General features: G+C 34.4%; 1 protein-coding gene across 5 annotated transcripts in view; it reads right to left on the reverse strand.

Annotated features, from left to right (window-relative positions):
• Positions 1-27161, reverse strand: part of CARF (calcium responsive transcription factor) — a 43529-nt gene extending 16368 nt beyond the window's left edge. For 2 of the 5 annotated variants that reach the window (XR_001363675.1, XM_014546114.1), the window contains exons 1-14: positions 24955-25115; positions 24044-24177; positions 22905-23068; positions 19392-19503; positions 18742-18969; positions 17652-17772; positions 16446-16575; positions 15035-15119; positions 13241-13430; positions 8887-9007; positions 6515-6658; positions 4410-4643; positions 2297-2459; positions 1105-1168 (exon numbers count right to left, since the gene is read on the reverse strand). Coding sequence is in view for 1 of the 5 variants with exons in the window: in XM_014546114.1 (XP_014401600.1) it covers positions 1105-1168; positions 2297-2459; positions 4410-4643; positions 6515-6658; positions 8887-9007; positions 13241-13430; positions 15035-15119; positions 16446-16575; positions 17652-17772; positions 18742-18969; positions 19392-19460 (1549 nt within the window). In the remaining 4 variants the exon portion in view is untranslated. Of the gene's footprint in view, positions 1-1104; positions 1169-2296; positions 2460-4409; positions 4644-6514; positions 6659-8886; positions 9008-13240; positions 13431-15034; positions 15120-16445; positions 16576-17400; positions 17468-17651; positions 17773-18741; positions 18970-19391; positions 19504-22904; positions 23069-24043; positions 24178-24954; positions 25116-26773 lie in introns of those variants that run through there. The other 3 variants (XR_001363674.1, XR_001363676.1, XR_001363677.1) reach the window with 3 other exon arrangements.
• Between the last annotated feature and the right edge of the window lie 6 nt (positions 27162-27167).

Below are 27167 nucleotides of genomic sequence, written 5' to 3' on the forward strand. Positions count from 1 at the left end.
AAAAAGCTAAAGGAGTTCATCACCACCAAACCAGTATTATATGAAATGGTGAAAGGTATCCTTTAAGAAGAGGAGGAAGAAGAAAAGGGTAAAGATAAAAATTATGGACAACAAATACATATCTATCAACAAGTGAATCTAAAAATCAAGTGAATAAAAAATCTGATGAACAGAATAAACTAGTGAATATAATAGAATCAGGGGCATAGAAAGGGAGTGGACTGACAATTCTTGGGGCGAAGCGGGTGTGGGGGGTGCGGGAAGAGATTGGACAACAATTTTATACCTATAGACGGACGAGGACAGTGGTGGGAATAAGGGCATGGGGTGGGGTGGGAACTGGGTGGATGGGAGCTATGGGGGGCAAAAAGAGGAACAACTGTAATAATCTGAACAATAAAGATTAAAAAAAAGAAATAATTGTATTGCATATAGTTATTCATAAATTTATTCTAAAGCATTTTTTAGGTGTTAACTTTTTAGCAGGCATCATGCTATGAACTAGGTATATTAATTTGAATAAAATACAATCCTTGTACCCCTGAGGAGCTCAAATCATAATGAAGGATACAGATGTGTAAACAAAAGGATACCATGTTAAATGAAGAGGTAAATACAAAGGAGTAAATAGCTAACTTTATACAGGGGGTGAAGTTAAGAAAGCACTTACAGCCAAAGAGATTATTATTTGAGTAGTGAGTGGAGTTTGCCATGCAGAAGAGAGAGAAGACATTTCCAAAAGAGAGAACAAAGGGGTTGAAATAAGTTTGGGCTATTGAGAGAACACAGGAGTTAGAACATATGAGAAAAATCAGTTTCCTGATCAGAGTATCTTAGTATTAGTACTGGAATTAACCTAACTTTACAGTAAACTGTGATAGTAATCAGACTCAAATTTCAATCATAAAGAAGCATAAGAGCTGATTATAAGAGGGAATTTAAATAGCTGGAATTATTTTGATAAGTCCTAACATAGTTACTCTTTTCTCTTTGAGCCATGATTTCCTTATCCATTAAATTTGATTAGATGAGATACTATCTTAAATGTCTTCAAGTTTTAACATTGTTTGATTTTATATTTTTAAAGGTATTAAGATAACCTACCTTCTGCAAATGTTACTGTCACAGTCTCTCTGAGAATATTCCCACTGTCTGTAGTCCACTGAAGCTAAAAAGGGAACATTCACTTCAGTAGAATATTAAAAAATATTTTAAAACAGCAATACAACTGTCATATTCCGTCATAGTATAATTATGTTTTATTCTGTAATTATTCTCTTCACTTGTTTATATTCTCAAAGCACAAGTATACTTCATTAACTAAATGCATTAGCTTCCCAAGTTCAGATAGCAGGACTTTGGTTAGAAAGTGTAGGTGGCAAAGACCATTGCTAACCAAATCTGTTTTCATTCCTGAATTTGGGATAAAGAATAATTAAGAGTTTTGAATAGCAAAGACTAGTAGCTATAGCTTTAAAAAAAAATCTGAATCTATTAATCTATTCAGTTACTGAATTTGGATAGTAAAAATGTGGAGAACAAAGAATACTGTTGCTGATATTTTAATGCCATAATCACTACCTGCATTACAATGACTAGTTTCTGGGTAATTATATTAATCTCTTCAGAGCAGGAAAAATTTTCATAGAAATTACCAATATTCAGAGGGAAACTATCACAGTATGAAGTAACATTAACCCTTTTCGGTCCAACGTCGAGGCTGACTCGACAGACCAGGTGCTAGGAGCAGGTCCAATGTCGAGGCTGAGGTTGACACCGCAAACCGGTTCAACGTTCAATCCCGTCAATTAATTTGGACCAGACTATTTGAATTCCAAAAATAAAATCGGACCACAAAGGGTTAATATCCATAGGTGGAATATAGAACATTATTACTTTGTTTATTCAAGTGTGAACTATTCTATTTAAATTTACCCATCTACTTAAAGAGGGGAAAATATACATAGCATGTAATCAATAACTGTCTGTTGAATGAATAAGGTATACTTTTTACAGAGATAAACTATGCTGATTTTAAAATAAAGATTACTATTACTATTATTATAGTCAGAGTTGGATATTCACTGGTTTTTCTTCTTGTGAAAGCAAAAAACAGATTTAGTTAAATCATCATTTAAGAGTTCACAGTATTTATGTTTTAAGAAAAATACCCCTATTTTCTCTTATATCATAGTTACTTACATGGCCTAATTGCAATCATCCCTATTAGTCCAAATAGTAATGGAGGCTGAGAAAGATTATGTAATAAAACAAGGAATTACAGTTGTAATCATACCGTTGCTGGAATAATCTCTGAGTTAGATACATTATCTCCATTTCTCAAGGATTTCTGTACTTCATGGATGTGATTTTTTATATCATTTACAGTTGGAAAAAAGGATAAATTATGTCTTTCAGGTACCTCATCAGATTTGAACAGTTCTCTTTCCACAAATTTTCTGTAGATAATATAAAATAGAATAAAACATAATCTAGCGATTTACTTTAGATCACATGAGAGAAGGTTCTCTTTTTAGCATAAACTAGTATAAAACATGGTTTATAGCTTTATAAGTACTTTAACTTTTTCCATTTTCATTTCCCTACCTTAAATCATAGAATTCATGTGATTAAAGAAATGTAATATTTACATTGGTTAAACAACTGTATATCTTAGAGTGAGCTTTACATTTTTATGATTTAAAGGAATCACTATTTTCAATTTAAGGATGTTTTTGAATGCCTACTAGGTCAGGCACTGCACTGTACACTTCACATCAAGTATCTACTCAAACCCTTAATATAATCCTTTGCATTCCCACTTTATGGATAAGGAAACTGATAGGTTGCAGAAGTAATCTGCCCCAAATTGTACACTTACCTAGTAAGTAAGAGAGCTTGGGCTCTCACTCAGATTATTTGCATAAATATCATGTTATGTTGCTTCTAAAAGGCATCAATTAATATCATATAAAATATGATCTCCTTGCATTTTACAAGTAGACAAAACAGAAGATAGAAATAGAAGGCAGTATTGCCATATAATTATATAAAAATAGATAGATAAAAGAAATTAATATATAAAATTTTGTGCATTACATTAGGTAGACCATATCGCAGAGCTGTATTATACCTCTGTTCTTAAAATACAGGTTTAGTAAATAGTGGATTGCTTTACCAAGTTCTGGTTCTAGTCTAACAATGCCTCAATGAAAATAAATATAAAATGTCTAAGAAATCTGCTAAATAATAAAGTAATGTATTAATTAAGGAATAATCCTAGAAAATACTCATTAGGTTATTCGGATCAGACTACACAACAATGAGTACAAACAGGTCAATTAAGTACAAGAAATCATAGCAAAGACTACAGGCTGTAGATTCAGACCTAAGTTGCAGTTCTGCCTCTATCTCTTAAGCTAGTTATTTAACCATTTTCTCATCTGCAGAATGAGAAAAAATATACCAATTTTATAGTAGTAAGAATAAACAAGTTCATGCATGTCATGTATATAGCATAACACCTGGCACACACATGGTAAGTGCCACATGACAATAATAGTTACTAGTAATTATTATATCCTGAGTATCAATAAAATTAGACCAGAGTGCTACATATAAAATTTCATTAGACAAAGAACTATCCATATTCTTCTGCTGTAATAAAATATATTATATTTCAAATAGCTTAAAATAAGTACCTTGACCTAGAGGTTTTAAAATCTTTGGTTCTATACTTAAATGTTACACTCAAAACCATAAAAATCCTACAAGAAAACATAGTCAGTAAAATCTAGTATCTTTCTTATAGCAGTATTTTTTTCTGATCTATCCCCTCAGGCAAGGAAAAATAAAAATACAAAATAAACAAATGAGATTAAATCAACTAAAATGTTTTTGCACAGTAAAGGTAACCATCAATAAAATGAAAAGACAACTCACTGAATGGGAGAACACATTTGCCAATACATCTGATTAGGGGTTAATGACACAATTTATAAAGATCTTATAAAACTCAACATCAGAAAAACAAATAAATAAGTTAAATAAAAAATGGGAAAATGACCTGAATAGATACTTCTTCAAAGCAGACATACCGATGGCCAATAGACAAGTGAAAAGATGCTCAATGTCACTAATTATCAGAGAAACGCAAATTAAAACCACAATAAGATATCACCTCACACCTATCAGAATGGCTAACATCAATAAGTTAACAAATAACAAGTATTGGTTGGTATGCTGAGAAAGGGGAACCCTCATGCACTGTTGGTGGGAATGCAGATTGGTGAAGCCACTGTGGAAAGCACTCTAATGGCATATTTACTGAAAATTTCTATAATATTAAGTGTATTACTTAAATCAACAAAAAATGAAAAACATATTCAAGCAATTTGTTTCTACTATACCTTAGATGTTTCCTTACTGCATACACTTGTTCTATTCCTTGTGATACTAATTCTTGAATCTTATGTGCTACTTGAGGATGTAGACGAGAGGGTAATGTACAATTCTCATCCCTAATTGCAGTTTCCTCTTCTTCCATAGAGGACACAGGAAAAGGGGAAGGTGACAAAGGGAGGGAGGGAGTCTCCAATTCGTGATACTGATGAGCTTGCTGTGTAGGTAACTGTACATACCACCTGACAAAAGAAAATTTTAAAATTATATTACTAGACAAAGGCAAGAATCATAATTACATCTGTTAATACTTATCAAGAGAAGGAATAATCCTTTATGAAAAAATTATATATTATTATATCATATTAAACATAAATTTAAATTGCCCTCTGCTTAACTTTTCTAAGATTGGTTTTAAACCCAATTACATAAAAATCTTTTTTTTTTTTAACAGACTTTTTACTATGGCCCTAAAGTTAAGGAAGGCACAGGATTTAAATATATATGAAAATGGCATTTTAAATCTCCTATTAAGTAAATTTCACCTCAAAATAATGAGACTTTTTATAACATCATCTTTTGAATTGTGTACTTTCCCACTCGTCTACCATTTTGTCCCCAGATTACAACCCCTGTGTTGCACCTATTATTCTTCCAACCAAAAAGTGGACACAAGATTGAGCTATGTGGGAGAACTGTCTCTGACAGGAGCTCAACAAACTGCCTGTACAGCATTCCAGCTCCTGTTACCCAATGAATAAGACTAAAAGGTCGCTCATACAATAGTGCAGTGCACAAAACAAATGCTAAGAAAATGAAACAATCTGGTAGGATACTGTTTTAATTGATATATCTGTACAAAATGTTTGCAATGACTGATATTGCATAAAATGGAGCCTACTTAATTAAAAGTTATATGCAATGTTCTCCAAACTGAAGGATCTAATTATTGAGTTTATTTATTTTTCATACATCTGAAAGTTTTTTTAAAGATCATACAAAAACTATGACCCATACCCTTGACCCCATTTTACAATTGCAAATTCTAGACTGATACAAAAAAGAAAACTAATATTTCTTCTTATTTAAGACCTTAGGGAGCCAAATATGAGGGCAGAAGATGATTTTACTTTGAGTGGTGAGCACATAGTGTAATATACATATCAAGTATCACAGAAAACTCCACTTGAAATCTATATAATTATATTAACCAATGTCACACAATAAATTTACTAAAAAATTAAACTTAAAAAATTTTAAAACCTTAGTATAAAAGATATAAAACAGAATTTTAGGGCTTAGGATTCATTTCTGGCTGCCACAAGTAATCAAAGGTGGGTTAAAAAAATATTCAAGTAACTACAAGTTTGGCTCCTAGTAAGTATCTAAAACAAAGTACTAAATACAGTATATAGTGAAATGTGTTGCTAAAAATGTATTTGTCATTTTGGAAAAAAACTTCCTTATGGTATACAGAATTGTTTGGTAAAATTTAGCCATGATATCTGGCTGATAAACTCAATGGCTTATACCAGGGGTGGGGAACATATGGCCTGCAGGCCATAAAAGGCCCACGAAATCATTTGGTCTGGCCCTGCCAAGACATTAGGGGTGAGTTAATTAAATGTTTGACCAAATATAGCAGGCTAATTTTTTTCTTTGTTTTTCTTTTTTAAAATTTATCTTTATTGTTGAAAGTATTACATATGTCCCCTTTGTTTGTTCATGTTTCTTCCCCATTGATCGCCTCCACCCCACCCTCACCCCCACCCAAGCCTTCACCACTCTATTGTCTGTATCCATGGGCTATGCATATATGCATATACTAGTAAATTCTCTAGCAGGCTAATTTTTAAGTTGATAATTTTGTATGGCCTGCAAATGATGTTATAAATATCCAAATGATCCTTAGCAGAAAAAAGGTTCCTCACCTCTGGCTTATACAGTGTCAAATCATTTTAATACTTAGGGAACTACTAGTGAGGCATCCACCTTATAAAAACCGTTAATAAAATAACTGGAAACCATAATTATTATTTCTCTTACAGAAGGAATTCTTGCAAATGGAGCTAATTAATTTATAAAATAAAATATCATCATATAAATGTCATACCTAAAAACACCACCAGCATCTACCAAGTTCTTCTTTAGCACGTTAAAGGCTTTCTCTTGCTCCATTCGTATAATTTTCTTATCAATTTTGGGGTCTGTAGGAACTCTATATTCAGGAAACTTTTGTACCTTTTTAATGTAAATTCTTTTAATAAGAAAAAAGAGAATTTTTTATTATATTGAAATCTCAAGAAAACCTAATTTATCAACCAGAAGTTTATTTGAAGCATTAAAATTTAGAAAAAATTCAATTATTCTAGAAAGCATTCAGAGGATTATGTGAAAGACATGCTATATTCTCAGTGCTTCATAATACTTAGCAAATTAACAATAATCATAATTTCAGTAAAAATACCTAAATACTTCTGGATATTAGCTTTTTTTTTTTCTTCTGGATTTGCCACTTATTCATTCTTCTGGAAGCCATCATTACCTCATACCAGGATTACTTTACTAGCCTCCTTCTGGCCTCTGGACATTCAGTCTTTCATTACTTAAATCTACTTGATACATAAATGCCACAATAATTCTTCACATTTGCACTTCTCTACTAAAGAATCTATCTGCTCTTTAATGAAATAAAATTTCTTAGCAGCATTCAAGGCATTCCATATGATTCTAGCTTTTTACCTAGTCAGTCTCTCTCTCTCTCTCTCTCTCTCTCTCGAGGGAGAGGGGGAGAGAGAAACATTAATGATGAGAATCACTGACCAGCTGCCTCCTGCACGCCCTCTACTGGGGATCAAGCCCACAACCCATGCATGTGCCCTTGACTGGAATTGAACCCAGGACCCTTCAGTCTGCAGGCTGACACTCTATCCAGTGAGCCAAACCAGCTAAGGCACTTTTTACCTAATCTTACTTTCAATTACCTCAAATATAAAATTGCTTTTCCTATGAAGGTTATATCATTTCAATGGAGAAATCATCCTTCTTCCTCTAATACTAGTAGCAAATATACAATCATGCCTATCTTTATTTATATAGTCCTCTTAGCCTACAATTTATTTCCTTTAACTCTCTACCTATCCAAATTCAATCTAAACCTCAGCACCCAGGCTTTCCATACTTTCTGTCCTATTAATGTGTTTGCATGGTTATATTCTCTCTCTGAAGATAGTTAGCTAATCCATACTATATACTATTATGTTCTCTAAAGGTGTTGTTTACTGATCTACTCCAACAATATTTTAAGTTCTCCATGATTAAGGAAAATCTTTTTTTTTTTAAATATATTTCTTTATTGGTTTCAGAGAGGAAGGGAGAAGGAGAGAGATAGATAGAAACATCAATGATGAGAGAGAATCATTGATTGGTTGCCTCCTGCACGCACCCCACTGGAGATTGAGCCTGCAACCCAGGCATGTGCCCTTGGCCGGAATCGAACCTGGGACCCTTCAGTCCGCAGGCTGACGCTCTATCCACTGAGCCAAGCCGGCTAGGGTGATTAAGAAAAATCTTATAGCTGTTTTAGTCTCCCTACTCCCCATGGCACCCAAACGTAGTTGCTGGGCACAGAGTAGATACTTAGGAAGTACTTATAGAAAAACAGAGAATAAAATTATTTCTTCACATATAGAAATTTTTCTCCCAAGTTACATGTAAAGTTTTAGATCTATTACCCTATGTAAAAATCAGCTGAAAATTTACAAGTCTAATTAAGTAAATGATAATTTATCTATAAATAGACTATTATATGGCTATTAAAAAGAAGGAGCCATGAAACTAATATGTTATATGTAAATTATATCTCAATTTTAAAAGTAAACTTAAAAAAATTTTTAAAGAAATAACCAGTGCTTTTATATACAGTCATGGCAGTTTTCAGATATATTTGGAATCAAGAAAAGCAAAGTATATAGTAGTATATATCATTACATTCAAACTAGTCTGAAGCATAATAGCTGTACAGTAAACAATCACAATAGGCATTCAGAATGAAAATAAATCAATGTGAATTTATAGAAGGAAAGAAGGTCCACTCCTACCTAACTTTAAAAAAAGATAATATTAGTAAGCTTTACTGAGCCATTTATGAGAGTAAAGGAGAATAAATATATACACACACACACACACACACACACACACACATATGAAAGTAAAGGAGAATATATATGCATATGAATATACACACACACACACACACACACATATATATGTATATATATATTCATATACACAGAATAACTTTGGAAGGTTATTCAAGAAACTGGTAAGAGTTGCTGCTTTAAAGAGGGACAAGGGAGCAAGGGTAAGAAGAAAGTCAGATTTCACTGTATATTTTTTGGAGCTGCTAAAACATTAAAAAGTGAATATTAGCTATTCAAAAATAAGTACTTAATAAGAAAGAAATAAAAAGAAATGAAAGCTTACCGGGCTGGACAAGTGGCTTTGTAGAGGTGACAAGGCCTGCTTTCCTGCTCACTGATCTTTTTTAACTGGAAACCTCTTCTCCTTGGCCCATACTGACACTCCATTACCACGGCTCTACTCCCTGTGGGCCAAGACCAACTACTGCTATTATATCAAGTATCTATCCATTCTGGATACTAGATTAAAAATAACTTGGTGGTGGCTATATCAAAATCTATACTTCGTTACACAACTTTAAGGAAAGAATACAGCAATACGACTTATTAAAATAAAGTGTACAAATAAATTTAAAAGTTGATTGTAATATTTAGCAAACGTACCACATTATGTTAAGTAAATGAGTAAATACTACATTTACTGAATGTCAACTGGTATTTACAACATACATATGATTTTAATAAAATTTACCATTTTATAAATAGAAATTAGTACATGCTGTATTTGTGAACAAATAATGTCATTTAAAATTATATTTCCTTTTATAATTACTTATTTCCTTTTTTCTATTTGGGCTGTTAGAATAATGTGATAACCAGTCACTAAGATGGCCCCCAATGATCCCTGCCTCCTAGTTCTCATGTCCTTGTGTGATTCCCTCCCCTTGACCATGGGCTAGACTTACTAACTTCCAATGAACATAGCTGAATTGACAGGACGTTATTTCTTATATTAGGTTATTTAAAAAGTCTGTGACTTCCGTCTTGAATACTCTCTTGCTTGGATTGCTCTCTCTGGGAAAAATCAGCGTCACGTAGCGAGGCAGCTCTGTGTAGAGGCAGCTCTTGTGGCAAGGAATAAGGTCTGCTACCAGCTGCATGCGTGAGCTTGGAAGCAGATCCCCCCAGGCACCCACGAGATGACTGCAGCTCCAGCCCACACCTTCACTGCAGTCTTGTGAGAGAACCTAAGGCAGAACCAACTGCTAAGCCATTCTTGGACGACTGACCCCCAGAAACTGTGAGGTAAAAAATGCTTGTTGTTTTCAGCCTGAAGTGTGGGGTACTTTGTTACACAGTAATAGATAATACAAATAAGTAGATGTAAAAACTATACAGTTAAGATTTTAAGTTGAATATCCTATTCTAGGGTACAGCAAACTTCCAAAATATAAAAACAAAAATGCAAATCATAAATTAAAATGCTGATAAAGCTGACATTAAAATGTAAAACCTGTATTTAAAAGGCACCATAAATAAAGGTAAAGTAAAAACAACAGTTTGAAAAACAGTATTTAATAAGACATAACAAAAGATTAAAATGCAGAATATGAAGAACCATAAATAATTTTTTTAAATAAAGAAACAATCAAACAGAAAAATGGGCAAGGGCTAAGAACAGGCAATTCAGAAAGAAAAAGGATATCAAACTAACAAACAAAAAGATGTTCAACTTCACTAGTAAAGAGGGAAATACAAATTGAAACAATAGTAAAATACTATCTCACATTCCTCAAATGGCAAAAATTGACAATAATCTAAAAAAACTGACTCTACTGATCAAGTTAACATCACTAAAAGGTGCGACACATAGGTAGCAATAAGGAGGCAGAACTTATGAAGTATTCTTGAAAAAAATACTTTTATGAAAATTGAATCTTCACTTAATTAAGCCTCTAAATCTAACAGTTTATAGGAAGTAGATGAGATAAAAGGACATGTTAAATCACACCACAGAGATAGAACCAGCAAAATCCAGAATATGGCAAACTCTACAGAACAAACTATCTGAGGGGAAACAGGATAGAAATTTTTAGATAAAAATAAATATAAGATATATGTTAACCAAATATAATCTTTGACCTCTGTTTGGATGTGAATCTGAACAAACTTATGGAAAAAAGAATTGAGATAAATGGAAGAATGGAAACATTGGACATTTTATGACATTAAGAAATTACTGGTAATTCTTTTAAAGCATGATAATGGGATTCTCCATATACATATATACTAGAGGCCTGATGCATGAAATTTGTGCAAGAGTAGGCCCTCGCAGCCCCGGCTTTGTCTGGAAGGTCGTCCGGAAGGTCATTCTGCTGTTCGGCCATCCAGTCTGATTAGCATATTAGCTCTTTATTATATAGGATATATACATATATATATACACATATACATATATATATATATATATATGTAGAGAGAAAGAGAGGAAGAGTCCTTATCTTTTAGAGACATATACTTTAGTATATACTATATACCAGGAGATCTCAAACTTTTTAAACTTCTTCCTTAGTGTGACTATCCATAAAATATTACTGTTTGACTAGTGAGAAAACCTGAAGTCATTTTCAAGGTCCACCATTTCTTCTTTTCAGGCGGGTCAAGTGTCTAAGCTTTCTAAATCTCTGTTTTCTGGGTAATGAAAAGAGAATAAGATTCCACTGAGTCTCCTATCTACCTACTCCAGGACTTCTGTGAGGATCAAATGAGATGAGGCATGGGAAAACGCTTCACAGACATTTGGTTAAAGTGTACTGGCTATGAAGCAAGTTGTGTTCCTGGGCTGAAGAAACTCCAAGGAGGCTAGTAGTCACTAGGGAGAGGAAGCTGGGCGTTGCCACATGATGTCATTACCTGGCGCCCACGGCTACCGTTTCTGGGCTGGGCTGGGCCGCATTTTGCGCCACGGCAGCATGGGCTGTGACTTGGTGGGCTGTCGCTCCGGGGTGGTGGTGGGGCCCGAGTCCCACTTGGGGGAAGCCGAGTGTTGCTTTGTCGGCACCAGGTCCACGGCTGCCATTTCTTTGTAAATGGCCAGTGCACATCACGGCAGCTCCTGCATTGAGCGTCTGCCCCCTGGTGGTCAGTGAGTGTCATATCAACCCGTCGGATGGACAGAGGAACACTTAGCATATTAGCCTTTTATATAGAGACCCAACACGGGTGGGGCCATGCGGGGGGAGGGGCTGCGGGCGGTTGGGGGTGCCTATTGGGGTCGGTTGGCCGCTGCTGTGCACATTATAGCGACCGGTCATTCCAGTCTTTCCAGTTGCTTGGCTTTTATATATATAGATTGTCTACAGAATACATGCTAGAAGTATTTTGTAACATTACATTATTATAGTCCAAAAATTCAAACTTCTAAAACACATGTGGCCAAAAACAATTGAGAGAAGGAATTTTTGAACTTATACAACCACTTTAGTGAACAACTTGTGAGAATCTTGTAAAGATGAAATGGGCATAAGTCACAACTCAGTAATTCCACTTTAACACGTAATTACATCTTTTCTACGAAAATGTATATTGTGGAGGTCTGACTATAGCATTTGTAATATTGAAAAGCTGGAGACCTGAATGATTATTTATAGAAAAGTAATTGTGTTTTGGTCATATGCTGGACTGTTATATAATAACTAAGTTGAGTTAACTGGGATCTATAAGTATCAATATGGATAGATTTCAAAATAAGGGTGAGTGAAAAATGTACATAATAATGTCTACAGTTTACTATTTATATATATTTTTTAAATATTCAAAACAACAAAATATATAATCATAGATACAAACATGTATGGTAAAGTATAAAAACAGACTTGAAAGATACACACCAAATTCACGTAGTGGCTACTTGTGAAGAGTTAAAAAGGAATTAGAACTAGGGTAGTGGAAAATGTTGCATTTCTTTTGTACAATACTGATAAACCTGGGCACAAGCTACATTTATCTTATCTTCCTCTAAGTATTTCTTTTTACCCTCAGAGGTCCAGGATGAGGCTGCAACTCTTCCAGCTGGATCAGTACCCACATAGTCCTGGAATAAATCACTTATTTTTAGGTTCTGTGGGATCTGACTGGTCTTAGGGTAAATCTCTGGGAATTGTCTGAAACTCTACTGCTCTAGTAAACACTAGTGTTTGAGAATACTGTATATAATGCATCTGATGCTTGAGAACCCTGATATTAAAATTCTATATAACCCTTGATTATACACAATTCTATATAGTAACTCAAGACTTATAGGTTATATAAAATGGACATAAATTTGTACCACAAGACAAATCAAAAGAGGAGAGAATATCTGGAGATTGGATAAAAAAACAAAAACAAAACACAAGAGATATATATATTTAAGATAATAAAATTGCTTACTGTTTAATTTCTATTAAAGAGGTGTACCTGGAATTTCAATATTATTTTTTATTTTCAGCATAATATCAAAAGGAAGCATGATTTATTGAATATATTAAAATGCAATTTTACAAATATTGGTTATGTTTATTTTAAGTATTCTTTTTAGTTTAATATACATTTTTATCAATTAACATTTAGTTATCATCTACCAAAATGAAAACCACAGTTTCAGAATGGATCATGGCTACTGCTGAACCTTTTAAAATATTTCTTTTAAAAAGTACCTGTATTGACAAATGGAATTCCATCATATGGGACATACTGGGATTTCCACATCAAACGTGTAGCTGGCTTGGCTGGGCTTGGAGATTGGCGAGTTCCCCAAACACTCTGTGTTTGCTGCTTGTGAAATGTTAAAACACTTTCTAATTCAGTCTCACTTACACAGTAGCCCCGGTATGAATCTCCAATTTTCTGCATGTAGTAAAATTAAATAACAAAATTATTAGCAAATATATTTCATTGTACAAAAAATTTAATGAGGTGATTGTCCAAGATAAAAGACTCATCAGCTCTCAAAAGACAATGTGATTTCTCCTTCAGATCAATGGTCTACTACAACCAGCAGACCTGGTCTGAATTCAACTAGCGTCATCAAATAGATACTGTCCAGGTATTTGTTAGAGAATGCCAAACTCACTGCCACATTGACTTTATCAAAATCTTGTTAGAGACAAATAATCTTTAAGGAAAATAGCTTGAAGAATATATCATGTATCCATTATTCCATATACTTAAAATTCTCCCCCCATATCCAACCAAATCAGCATAAAACTAGCCACACGGTACTGGTTCCCTGTGGAGCTTCTTTAATGAAACTGATTTTGATATTATGCCATGAATCTGTTTGAAAACCTATGAAAACTGTGATGTATCTTATTTAAAAATGATGTCAAAGAATTTGTTCATTATATCAGCATTCTTTTCATGAAGACCCTTCTCTGGAATTCCTGTCTGACCTTAAGTGCCAAAAATAAGTAATGGGTTTTTCTTTTTCTTAGCTTGTGGAAATTAGCATAAATACTTTTATCTACTGGACACAGAATTTACTAATTAACTTGGTTTCCCCTTTTGAATATAGATGCTTAGAATATAGACAAGTATATATATGTCTCTGTATGTATATACACTCAACACAATATACATATAATGTATTATAGAATTGTATACCTAAAACATATAATTTTATTAATCAATGTCATTCAATAAATTCAATAAAATGAAATAAAAAAAGAAGAAACTGGTGATATATATTTGGGGATTTTTATAAAAGTGATAGCTGAAAGTCAACAAAGTTGATAAGCTGTACAAGGGATAAAACGTAGAGAAATAAAATAAGGTCAAACAGTGAACTTTGAAGAATTTCCACTGAGAAGATGAAAATAAATAAGCACAAGCAAAGAAAGAGAAGGAATGGTCAAAAGATCAAAAGCAGAGAAAAATGATGGTAGCTGATCAATGATTCTCTCTCATCATTGATGTTTCTCTCTCTTTCTCCTTTTCCCTTTCTAAAATCTATAAAAGTATATATATATTAAAAAACCATGTTTATATTTTCATGAAAGACAAGGGAAGAAATGATAGTGAAGTGAGAAGATTTATATTATCTCTACTTTAATTGATCATACAAACTCTAAGGAATAAAAGAATAGATGAGAGATACAGCCTCTGTTAGTCGTTTTCAAAAGTAGACATTTTGGGCCCTAGCTGGTTTGGCTCAGTGCATAGAGCATCGGCGTGCAGACTGAAGCATCACCGATTTGATTCCAGTCAAGGGCACGTACTTCAGCTGCAGGTTCAATCCCTGGCCCGGTCAGGGTGCATGCAGGAGGCAACCAATCGATGTGTCTCTCACATGGGTGTTTCTCTCTCTCTATCTCTCCCCCTCCCTTCCACTCTCTCTAAAAATCAATGGAAAAATACCATCCGTTGAGGATTAAGAAACAAAAAAAGGTGGACATTTTGGGATGAATTGTAATTCATTAAGTGAATCTAGGTAAGGGTTGTTTTTAACTCACCTCACAACTCCTAAGACGGCAGGCCCATATAGGTGTGTTAGAAGAAAGTGGCTGGAGAGGAGCCAGAAATGGTTCTTCAAGCATTCTGAGACAGGGGATAAATATATTTAAATGTACGTTACAAGTTACACATATACATGGCATTCAACTGCTTTATTCTCTTAGGCAGTATCAAAGACAAAGTATAGAGGTCATCAATAAGAAATTAGAATAATAATGACAGATTGATCTGATGGGTATATTAATTATAATTTTATTTAATCATGACTATTTTAGTACCTGCTAACACAAATGCCCAAGTTTGTGCTTCCAAGTACCTGTAGTTCCAACAATTTCAAGTATTTTACCTGTCTCGTTAAAATCGTATATTTTTCTCATTATATAATTATTTTCAATTATTAAAAAATGAGCTAATAAAACATCTTCAGGTGACTTGTTAAGAATAGCATGATAGCTGGCCAGTATAGCTCAGTGGTTGAGTATACAGGCATGCACCAAGAGGTTCGATTCCCCGTCAGTGCACGTCAGGGCTGCGGGCTCAATCCCCAGTAGAGGTTGTGTAGGAGGCAGCTCATGGGTGTTTCTCTCTTATTGATTTTTCTAGCTCTCTCTCCCTCTCCCTTCCCTTCTCTTTAAAATAAATAAAAACATAAAGGAATAGCATGATATTATGTCAAGTTCTAAGACTAAAGGTCATAAGTATTATGTGAATTTAAAAATATTTTCATAGATTAAAAAATACTAATACAAAAACCATGTCTAGCCCGGTCAGCATGGCTCAATGGTTGAGCATCTACCTATGAAGCAGGAGGTCACAGTTCAATTCCTGGTCAGGGCACATGACCAGATTGCAAGCTCAGTCCTTAGTGTGGGATGTGCAGGAGGCAGCCAATCAATGATTATCTCTCATCATTGATGTTTCTATCTCTTTCTCCTTTTCCCTTCCTCTCTAAAATCAATAAATATATATATATATTTTAAAAAGCCATGTTTATATTTTCCTAAATTATTATAAAGTGTTATTTTAAGGCAAAAGTAAAAGCTGAAATACATAACAAAACACATTTTAAACACTTTACCACAGAGGAATTAAATGCATAAAAATGTGATGAGACCATTAAAAATTTTAGGAACTAGAATGAATATTTCTTTATTCTAAAAATTCCATTAGTGTCAGGTGTTTCCAGGTTGTTTTAAATACGATAGGAAAGCAGCACTTTGGACATTTCCTCTTTTAGACTAGCTTCCTTACTGCCAAGAAGCCATTAAAATAAAGGTATGTTTGATGACAGCCTATTGTATTTCCTGAATTTCTGATCTTTTCTACAGTCAGCCAGCTTTAGATGTAATAATTAAAAAACTGTATTTCCATGGTGATAACAAAAGATGAGCTACTGTTCCCTTGACTCACCTGGTCACTGTCTTTTGGGGCAATGTGAGGGATGCTTGTGGATGCAGAATATAACTACTGTTATGGTCGGCGAGAGCATCCAGTCTTGCAGTTGGTAAGTTTCTGTTGCTGGGTTTCTCTTCAGAGGCATCTTAACCACAATCACAAGAACAAAACAACATCACTATCTTGAATAAGACCATGAGAATGTAACTAACTAGAACTTTAATATCTGAAACAGGAAAGGGAAGATATGCTCTGAAGCTAAAGACAATAAACCTTACAATGCTTTACTGAGAATTTCTCTGATAAACTTGTTTACTTTCCAATTTTAATACTGACTACTAAAATTCTGTAATTAAGTTTTTGGAACTTATATTGAACATCTAGGATATAACAGTGGTAGAAATAATTGTTATACATATTTAGAGTCTGTATAATTTCCGATTATACATAATAGGAAAATGTAAAACTGACTTGTTTTTGTTTCTATACCATGTTTATTGTTTTCTGCAAACTATGTTTTTTTTCCTTAAGTTTTTGTTTTAAGAACTGTTAACAAAGACAAAGAATCATAAACATTAAGGTAAAAATATCTACCCTAAATAACTATGAACAAGCAACAGAAGAGTGTAACTATGATGTTAGAAAAGAGATTCAAATAGATGGAATGGCAAGGGAAGCAAAAGGAAGAGAATAGTGTTATCATTAAATAAGTGGAGAAAAAGTAAAATAAAAAGAAACTGGAAATACGAGTCTCCTTTCTGAAATTGAAGGAACAAAGAAAGAAGGAAAAGAGCAAAGAGGATGAAAAGAATCATTAAAAAAAGTAATAAGTGATATGACTAACAACAATACTGATAAAAATACATAAAAATACAAATGTAAAATCTTCTCCAGTAGCTATTAGCACTATATTCCTGTTATTGTTGGTATTATTACTGTTATCATAATTAAGAATTTATTTTATGCTCACTGGTCATTTGGGAGGAAGCAAGAGTCAACCAGCTTCATAGAATTCCAAAATGAAATAGACAGCTAACCTAGACAGGAGTTGAAAAATGAACTTAAAATTTATTTGGGCTAAGAAATTTTTTCTAATTATTCAGTTCACAACCTTACCCAAAGAAATCAATTTTAGCACTGACTTTCATGAGGTGATTTTTCTAAGTGTACATCTTTTTCTTTAAAACATTCTAAAATCCCCTATCTCCCATTATTACTCACCCTGAGGACTATTCATATCCACAAGCTGTCCCTGAGGTATAATCACTTGTGTCATTCCTGTCTGGGTAGATGGAATTACACGAAGCATCTGTCCATTTTCTGATGAGCTGGCAACAATCATCTTGGATTCATTAAAAAAGAAATCAAATGCATAAGCCTATACTAATTTAAGAGTTATGATTTAAATCATTAAAGACATGCCTGCCTCTTTGGTCGATACTATTATTTCCCTCATTTTATAGATGAAAACACTGAGATACATAAAAATTTTTCCAAAGTCTCAAACTGTTAACTGGTAAAGCTAGAATTCAAAACAGGAAGTTTGACCCTATGTCTTATGATCTTAACCACCTATGATCGTAGTCATTACACATGGGTGAGATCTAATGACTCAGTAATATGACAAGGCTCTGATTGTCATATTGTATGTCAAATGTATTAACTTTTTTATATTTATTGTCTTACCCATACATGTTTGTCCTATTTGTGTGGTAATCGTCTATATTTTAAGTCATTTTATTAGTTAAAAAAACAGTAACATTTTAGATGTCTAATTAAACAGTATTTGTTTTTATATCTCTGCATTTATATATGTCCTGTCTTGGTCTATAGGGAATACTACAAAGTTCCAAAAAATCTAAAAGCATAGAGAAAAGTATACATTATACTTTTTTTCAGGTTAATACTGAACCCATTGCCTTAAATTTAGAGGAATGTCAATGTGTGGGAGGCAACCAGTCAATGTGACTCTTGAATGTTTGATAAGAAATGCAAATTTTTAAATCTTCAAACACAAGTAGTAAAACTATATATATATACATATATATAGTTAGTCCTCACCAGAGAATATTTTCTCTAGAGAGTGTGGAAAGGAGGGGGTGGAGAGAGAGAGAGAGAAAGGGAGAGTGAGAGGGAGGGAGGGAGAGAGAAGAGAGACACATAGACTGGTTGCCCCCACAGCACCCCCACAATGCAAGTATGTGCCTTTAACCAGGAATCGAACCTACGACCCTTTGGTATGCGGGCTGACGCTCTAACCATTGAACACACTGGTTAGGGCTAAAACTCGTTCTTTATAAAATATACTCACCATTTGTGCATTAGAATCCTCCAATGACTGAAGTTCATATTGAATAGGTTGCCCATTTTGGTCCACTAGGTGAAATTGCTCTGCAGAAAGAGTCTGTGCCTGAGTCAGGGGCCCTGGTATATTCTGTGATGTGAGTGAATTATCTGCTTCATGAGTAGTGACGGGTAAAACTCTATCAGAACTATTTTGTCCAAAGGAAGGATCCCTGGAGTCGATACAGGTTGAATGCTTTGCAAAAAAATAATAAAATAAATAATCATTTGGATGTTTGTAAAACATAACAATTTTTTAAAAAAACATAATGTTTATAATAAAAATGAAGACTTTTTTTTCAGTTAACTATCCACTTTACACTGCAAAAGTTGTCAATTCACAGACTGATACAGACAGAAAGCAGTTCTTAAGTGAAATTGATTTTTATTATATTCAACCTCAAGTGATGAAATATAATTCAACATAAGGATTTCATGAGTATAAAATGTTATGAATATACAAAACTAAATATGATTGAATTGTGAAAAATAAAATGTTAAAATTCTTGAATACATTAAGTATAACGGTATTCCTTCAGCATAAAAAGTTGTTAAATGGCATGTTGTTTTCCCTTAGAATGGGAAAAAGTTCCCAGTTGAATCCCTATCTCAAATTACCTGAGAATCTGTTTTTGAATCTTCAGAATCATTATGGTTGACTATTAATGAATCATTAGACTGTTCCATGCTGACATCATATTCAATTCCATTTTCTTCTATTATTTAAGAGCTGAAAGAGTTCAAATATCTGATCAATTAAAGCCTTAATGTTTTTACATAATTTATGTCTAAATCAAATCACTCACTTCCCCTACTCTGTTACCCTATACAATTTAGGTTAAGTCATTCCCACTCTATAAATAATAAACATTTTCGTTAAATGATTTGCCAAGGCACCAGAATATATTCAAGGCAGGACATAGTGCTATGCAGTTCCTTCTTCCAATCTTTCCACTCACATACTGGCTTATTAAGATTGCTGTTATGTGGCATATATTGTTATACCCTTCAAATACTTCTAAAACTCTCATTTTACAAAGATTTAATAAAAGTAAAGCCTTTTAACTTTATGAGTTGGATGTACCATATTGTAGCATTAAATAATTTTAAAAAAGATCTCTTGGTATAGGTGATTAGGTATACAGAACTCTCACCATAATATACAATCAGTCGAGCTTTGAAAATAAAGAAGTATGTATTCCAAAGTTTGAGCTACTAAGGCCTAGTACAGTGATTTTCAACTGTGGTGATTTTGTCTCCTTACCCACTCCCCACCCCTCAAGGACATTCAGCAATGTCTGCAAACATTTTTGGTTGTCAGTATGGGGGCTGGGGAAGAGTGGAGGAGTGCTACTGGTATCTAATGGGATATTGCTAAAAATCTTAAAACGCACTGGACAGCCGCCACAACAAAAAGACCAATGTTGCTTAGGTTCACAAACTCTGACCTACTATATTGTAGTGAGTATAGGATTCTGTATTATCTAAACACACACACACACACACACACGTTTTATGTCTTAAAACTGGCGTAAGGTTAAAATGAAACTGGTAAAGAATACCATTGAAAATTTATAATATAAAGTAAATCTCATAGAATCTTTTTAAGAACCCACCATTTTATTTTATTTTTTAAAAGACAGCATACATTTTTTTAAATCATTAAAATTTTATTTTTTCAGTTAATATGTACTAAATTGAACTTTTCTATGTGTATATAATCTGTGGATTTTAATACACATGTCCATGTAATCACCACCACAATCAGGATACACAATAATTTCATCACCCTAAATCCTAATTTAAATTTATACCTTGCACTTTAGATTTATTTAGTAGTATACATATTTGAATACATTAAAAACATATTTTTCTGTGACAGTATATAAATATTCATTTATAAAATTAACCATTTTTAAAAAATCTACAAGGTTAGCCATTTCATATTTCCAAAATATTGTAACTATTCTACCTCAAATATAAATTGTAACAGGCTAAAAAGTCACTCTTATTTTTAATATATAACTATGAAATATCTTTAAATTGCTTCTCCTTTAAGATTTTAAATTACTTATATTATAATCTAATTTATTACCAAAATTCCAAAAAATTGTAGTTACCTCTCAAGCTATAAGAGAAAAAATTTATAACTTTCTCAGATTGGCTTACTTATTTGATCTCTTCAACAACCCTGTGATTCAGTTACTTTCTCCAATTTCCATATAAAAAATAAGACTCAGGCAATTACATAACTTTACCAAGATTACAAATACATTAAGTGGCCAAACACTCAAATCTACCTGTAGTGATCTCAAAGCCTACACTTCATTCTTATAATAGAAACTCTTTTGAGGTAACAAAGCTCCCTCCTTCCTTCATTAGTCCCTTTAAATATTTTTTTGATAGGTTAACAAATTAAAGATGCTAAAAGTTCTTTGTTCATTGCTCTCAACTTTTCCTTGGTTATAATTTAATTAGAGGCATTCCTAATACCCAAAAGCTCTCCAGCAAGAAATCTAAGATCTCTTACTTCACCAGAAAACTGAGCTCTAATTATGCAGGCATTGGCCACTGAGAAAACATCCTGTAAATAGATTCAAAGGTTAAAAACGACAAATAGCTAAGGGGCAAGAATTCTAAAAACTTACTCTTCTCTTCCTAAGGTGCCTGATCTTATTACAAATTATCCCTTCTGGCCTAAAATTTCTTTTCATTTATTTAATTTCTCTTACCCTAACTTAAATTTCATCAATGAAATTTATTTGAGAGAGAGGTAGGGAGAGGGAGAGAAATAATAATTTGTTGTTCTACTTATTTATGCATTCATTGGTTGCTTCTTGTATGTGTTCTGACTGGGATGGGACTAGCAACCTTGGTGTACAGGGATGACACTAACCAACTGAGCTACCCGGCCAGGGCTCATCAATGACATTTTCATTGGAGTTAATAAGCATTTTCTCTCAAAAAGAAAACTTTGGAACGAGTAGCAGTCATTAACAAATTTGTGTTAATTTACATAAAGATAGCTTTCTTCCTTTAAGTTAAAAACAGCTACCGTGAAAAGTTCGGAGGTGAGACAGCAAGTACATCTGAGGCACAGAGCACTAATTAAAAAAAAAAAGGGGGGTGGGGGTGGGGACTCAGCAGGCCTGAGCTAGATGCTGCAGTGAGGATGTAGGGCAGGATGAATGCCAGGAAGTGCACTCATAAAGCGGTGGGGATGATGTTAAAACTAGGAAGATTGCCAAACATAAACCACTTACTTCCGAACTTTGCCCAGACTGGGATTTTGCCAATGGAAGAAAGGTACCTTATTTTTCTCATGTCTTCTGGGACCTCAAAACTCAAAAATTTCCTTTCAGTATGTACTACAATATACCTATTCTGTGGGTTAGTATCACTTTTTCTGATTACACTGGGAAAATACTACTTAAAGTAGTTTCTATACGTAAAATTGGGTTTCAATATCTCTTGACCTAACCCACTCCTGAATTGGAAATTAAAAGTAAATTTTTAAGATACAGATAACCTTTTTTTCCATTGATTTTGTTGTTGATAATCCTCACCCGGACAGGGGTGGAGCTGGAACCTGCAACCCAGGTACATGCCACTGTTTTAAAAAATAACTTGAATGCAGTGTAAAGTATTACTCCTTCCTTCCCTAATCCTTCTAAGCAATGTGCATTGCCTTTTATCATGTCAAAGTAAAGGTTTTTTTAAAGAATGAAGATATTAATATCAAATATCTAGGTATAAAATGTTCTTTGCCAACAAGTAACCACAAGTAACCATAAACATAACAAAGTACCTATATAGAAAGTGTAATGCAGTGGTTCTCAACCTTCTGGCCCTTTAAATACAATTCCTCATGTTGTGACCCAACCATAAAATTATTTTCATTGCTACTTCATAACTGCAATATTGCTACTGTTATGAATCGTAATGTAAATATCTGATATGCAGGATGGTCTTAGGCGACCCCTGTGAAAGGGTCGTTTGACCGCCAAAGGGGTCGCGACCCACAGGTTGAGAACCGTTGGTGTAATGTGCCTTTTCCCTTAAGTCATAATAGACAATTGTGAACTTTTATGACAGCTGTTGCTTTCAATTAGTTAAAAATAAAATTATTACCTTCAGGAAGTAGCTCAAATTTAAATTCCAGGCCTCAAGCATCCTACTACCCCTCAAAATGCCCTCTTGTCCACTGAAGTTCATCCTTTCTGCAGCACTAAAATCATGACAGTAGTAGCTTCATTTATGAGATATAATTATGTCTTCATAGCAGCATTTTTTTTCTGTAAGAGAACATATTCAATGTTTATCTTATTTTCCTACATATAAAGAAAAATACTAGATTTTGTTATACAGATTTATTATAAAATAGCCATTGCAAGCCTGGTATAGTGGAACCATCAGTTAGACTCAATTGATAAGAACTGAAGGCTAGAACTGACTTCACTAGAACTGCCCTTGTCTTGTGGTAGGTGATCTAACTTCTGTTTCTTTATATAAAATCAGACGTTTGGACTTAGTTTTTGTTTCAACTCTCACATTCTAGAACTACTGAAACAAAGACCTCCGCAGCAGATTACATTTTTGTCCACAATAAAAATATTTACTAATGGAGCATAGCAACTTTTGAAGCTATAGAAGCTATAAAGCCCTCCTCCCCATACCCCTCTCCCAATAATATCCTGGAATTGATTTGACAAGCTTATTTCTTTTTTTTTTTAAAATATATTTTATTGATTTTTTTACAGAGAGGAATGGAGAGAGATAGAGAGTTAGAAACATCGATCAGCTGCCTCCTGCACATCTCCTACTGGGGATGTGTCCGCAACCAAGGTACATGCCCTTGACCGGAATCGAACCTGGGACCTTTCAGTCCACAGGCCGACGCTCTATCCACTGAGCCAAACCGGTTTCGGCACAAGCTTATTTCTTAATCAAGTAGTATTGGGCTTGGATAAGAGAACAGAAAAGAGAAAGTATTAAATATATACTATATGTAGTTAATGACTGGACTTCAGAACACACACTAAGGCATTAAATTCTGCTGGCAAATTGCTTTCTAAAATGTTTCACATTACATTAAAAAAGTGGATAGATTAGGAAGAAAGTGTTGTTAGAAGTTGTTTTAATTTATAGGGAAAGGGGCTTTTTGTTGTTTATACATATTTCATACATGGCAGAGGGGAAGTGACTATTCAGGCTACAGTCACTCATATCTGGACCATGTTTGGGCTACTGCTGTTTTGATTTTACTCAACTGCATTTCTATTTGTTCAAAAATTTAGAGGCAATTCTCAGCTGCAATTTCTAAAAATCTGTCTTAATATCAAATTATTCTGTTTTTTTTTTGCCCATAGGCTTTTGTGTAAATTTATCCATTAAAATCAACAGTCTGAAATAAATCCCCAAAGAGGTCAGGCTAAAGAATAAAGCCACTTGAGGTTTACTCTTAAGAGTTTCTTTTAATTCTATGTATCTTGATTAGTCTCAAGATTTAAAGGATCTTGAAAGCTATTAAATATCAGTATCAGATCTTATTAACTACATCTTAAAAATATTGCTCAAGCCCTGACCGGTTTGGCTCAATGGATAGAGCGTTGGCCTGCGGACTGAAGGGACCCAGGTTCGATTCCAGTCAAGGGCATGTACCTTGGTTGCGGGCACATCCCCAATAGGGGGTGTGCAGGAGGCAGCTGATCGATGTTTCTCTCTCATCGATGTTTCTAACTCTCTATTCCTCTCCCTTCCTCTCTGTAAAAAAAAATCAATAAAAATATATTTTAAAAAATATTGCTCAAAAGTACTTTAGAAAATATCTTTCATCTTTTAGGGTAGGTAAATGACATAATGTACCTTTTATGATCTATACAAAATTAATATGAATCAGTGGTGTCAAAATTAAATCGAGACTACTAGTTCACAAATATTTTATAGAATAATTTAATTTTTTAAAGGTGGGTGAAAGTTATAGCATGCTAAATCAACGTCAAAAATTTAAATGTATGCAAATTTATATAGAAACCATAACATATTTTAACTTCTTTTTTTCAGTGAAAAAAAGTTTAAGGCTAGTATTCAGTGTCTCTTTTATCTAAGATTTGTTCTTCCTATAAATTTCCTTGTAATCTTGGTTTCTATCCATTTCCCGTATATACACACCTCTTCTTACCTCTTTGCTCTTTGAGAACTTCACAAATTATTTCATATAATCCTCACAATGACTCTGAGGTAGATTTTATTACCTCTATTTATATGTAAGAAAACCAAAGCTCTCAAGTAACTTCCTTAAGATCACAGAGAGCATTAGGGCTCAGATTCAAAACTAAGAGGAAAAAAACAAAAACCCAGAACAATTTGGACTCCAAAGCCCTAACTGTCTTTATACCATAACACATCATATCATCATATACATTAAAAAACAAACACCCTATACTAAAAAAAAAAACACACCAAACATATTCCAAGCTGTTGTTCCCCAAATAACAATATGTCTTCATGAGGACCGTAGTAAATGAATCATGTAGGAAATCATTAAGAACCAAAAACTTGCAGTTAATATTCTAAGTAAACAAGGAAAACACTCAAAGAAAAAAACACTAACTACCTTAGGTATTGCATGGAGACAACACCAAATATAAGACATGTCACTGCTGAAAACATACCAAAGCTATCATACTAGGTGTTTACTTAACTTTTGGAATACCTGTTAACTAGTTTTTCCTTAAAGTTCTCAGTCAAATGAAAAATGTATTTTAGTGAATTCAATATTTCTGCATTGACAATTGAAGTTTTATCTCATTAAGCCTTCAGGTTCTGTATCTTATTTTTTACACATATATATTTTTTCATTGATTTCAGAGAGGGAGAGAGAAATAAAAACATCAATGATGAGAGGGAATCACTGATTGCTGCCTCCTGCAGCCCCCCTAGTGGGGATTGAGCCCACAATCCCCGCATGTGCCCTTGACCAGAATCAAAACATGAACTCCTGGTTCATAGGTCTACGCTCAACCACTGAACCACCCGGCCAGAGTTTCTGGTACTTTTCATTCAAATTAAGAGCAACCTATATTGACTCTTACCAGGTACTATATATTTTTTTATTTTGATAAACTTAAATCAATGATACTTTAAAATGTATTAATCTACTGATTAACTATGCTTTTAAAGGTATTTTGAGCAATAAGATATCAATAATTTTAAAATTATCTGAAAAATAACTTTTTTGAAGATTTGAGGTTCAATGACATTGAATTCAGGTAACTTTAACTGATGTAACTCAAAAATCACTTATGGTTAAAGAAGAATGATGTTTAAAACTGTCAAACTTCTACCCACTGCCACCAAATGAATGACTTAAACAGGGAGACCTCAATTAAGCTACTGTTTCAAGCCTCAGGCGGTCTGGCTTCTTCAAGGAATGCCATTCTCACCATGACAATGAGTCGCATGATGAATTGACCACCGCTTTAGTTGCCAGCCCCGTCCTTTCCTAGGACTTCCGCACAGAGGTTTTATTTATTCCTCTTACCATGAGGCGATTCCTACTTGTTCACGTTGGCAGAGCGAGTGTGATTGGCATCTAAATGACAACGACGGTAACCATGGCTAACACTTCCTAGGCGCATTTAGTTCTTACAGCCGGCCGGGTGTGGCACAGAGGTGCATACGTACGGGGGTGAGCCAAGGGGGGCGGACAGTGGTCTGCAAGGACCCAGCATGCACGTCGGGAGCATCCCAACAGCTTCAGCGGCTTCGCACCGTCGCAGCTGTGAACCTACTTTCGCCCCCGCCCCAAGCAGCCGCGGCGGCGTCAGGACCCAGGAACGCGGTTCCCAAACAGCCCTCGGGTCGCCGTCACTGCCCGCCAGTAACAGTTTGGTTCTCGCTTGCAATCACTTCTCATATTCTATCGGACGCCCATCTAACTAAAGTGCATCTTTAAGTAACTTTTTTTTTTTTTTAAGGAGAGCTTTAGTTGTCTTCACCTGTGCACACACCGCTCGGCCCCCAAATTTTGCAATCCAGCTCTGCCCGATGCTGGCCTGCTGTTTCTTGGAGCTTTCCTGGCGGACGCCTCAAAAAGCGACTGAAATTTCAATAGTAGAGGATCTCTCCACCCACCCATCCTCCAAAAACAGCTACATTTAATTAGAATAATTCTCGGTCACTGACGATAAGACATGAGCCTTCTGGGTAACTTAGACCCCAAAAATAAAAAAGCGGAGGAGGTGGTGAGGGAAGACGCTTTTCCCCTTTTAAATATGAGATATAAAGGGGCTCATAAAAACCCCGAACCCTAAAAACCGGGACAAGGGGCTGCGCGGAGGGCCACACACGGGGCCCTTCCCCGCGGCGGCGGCACGTCCTCGGCTCAGCGAC

This window comes from Myotis brandtii, unplaced genomic scaffold (assembly GCF_000412655.1).
Source record: "Myotis brandtii unplaced genomic scaffold, ASM41265v1 scaffold43, whole genome shotgun sequence".
Taxonomy (NCBI): Eukaryota; Metazoa; Chordata; class Mammalia; order Chiroptera; family Vespertilionidae; genus Myotis; species Myotis brandtii.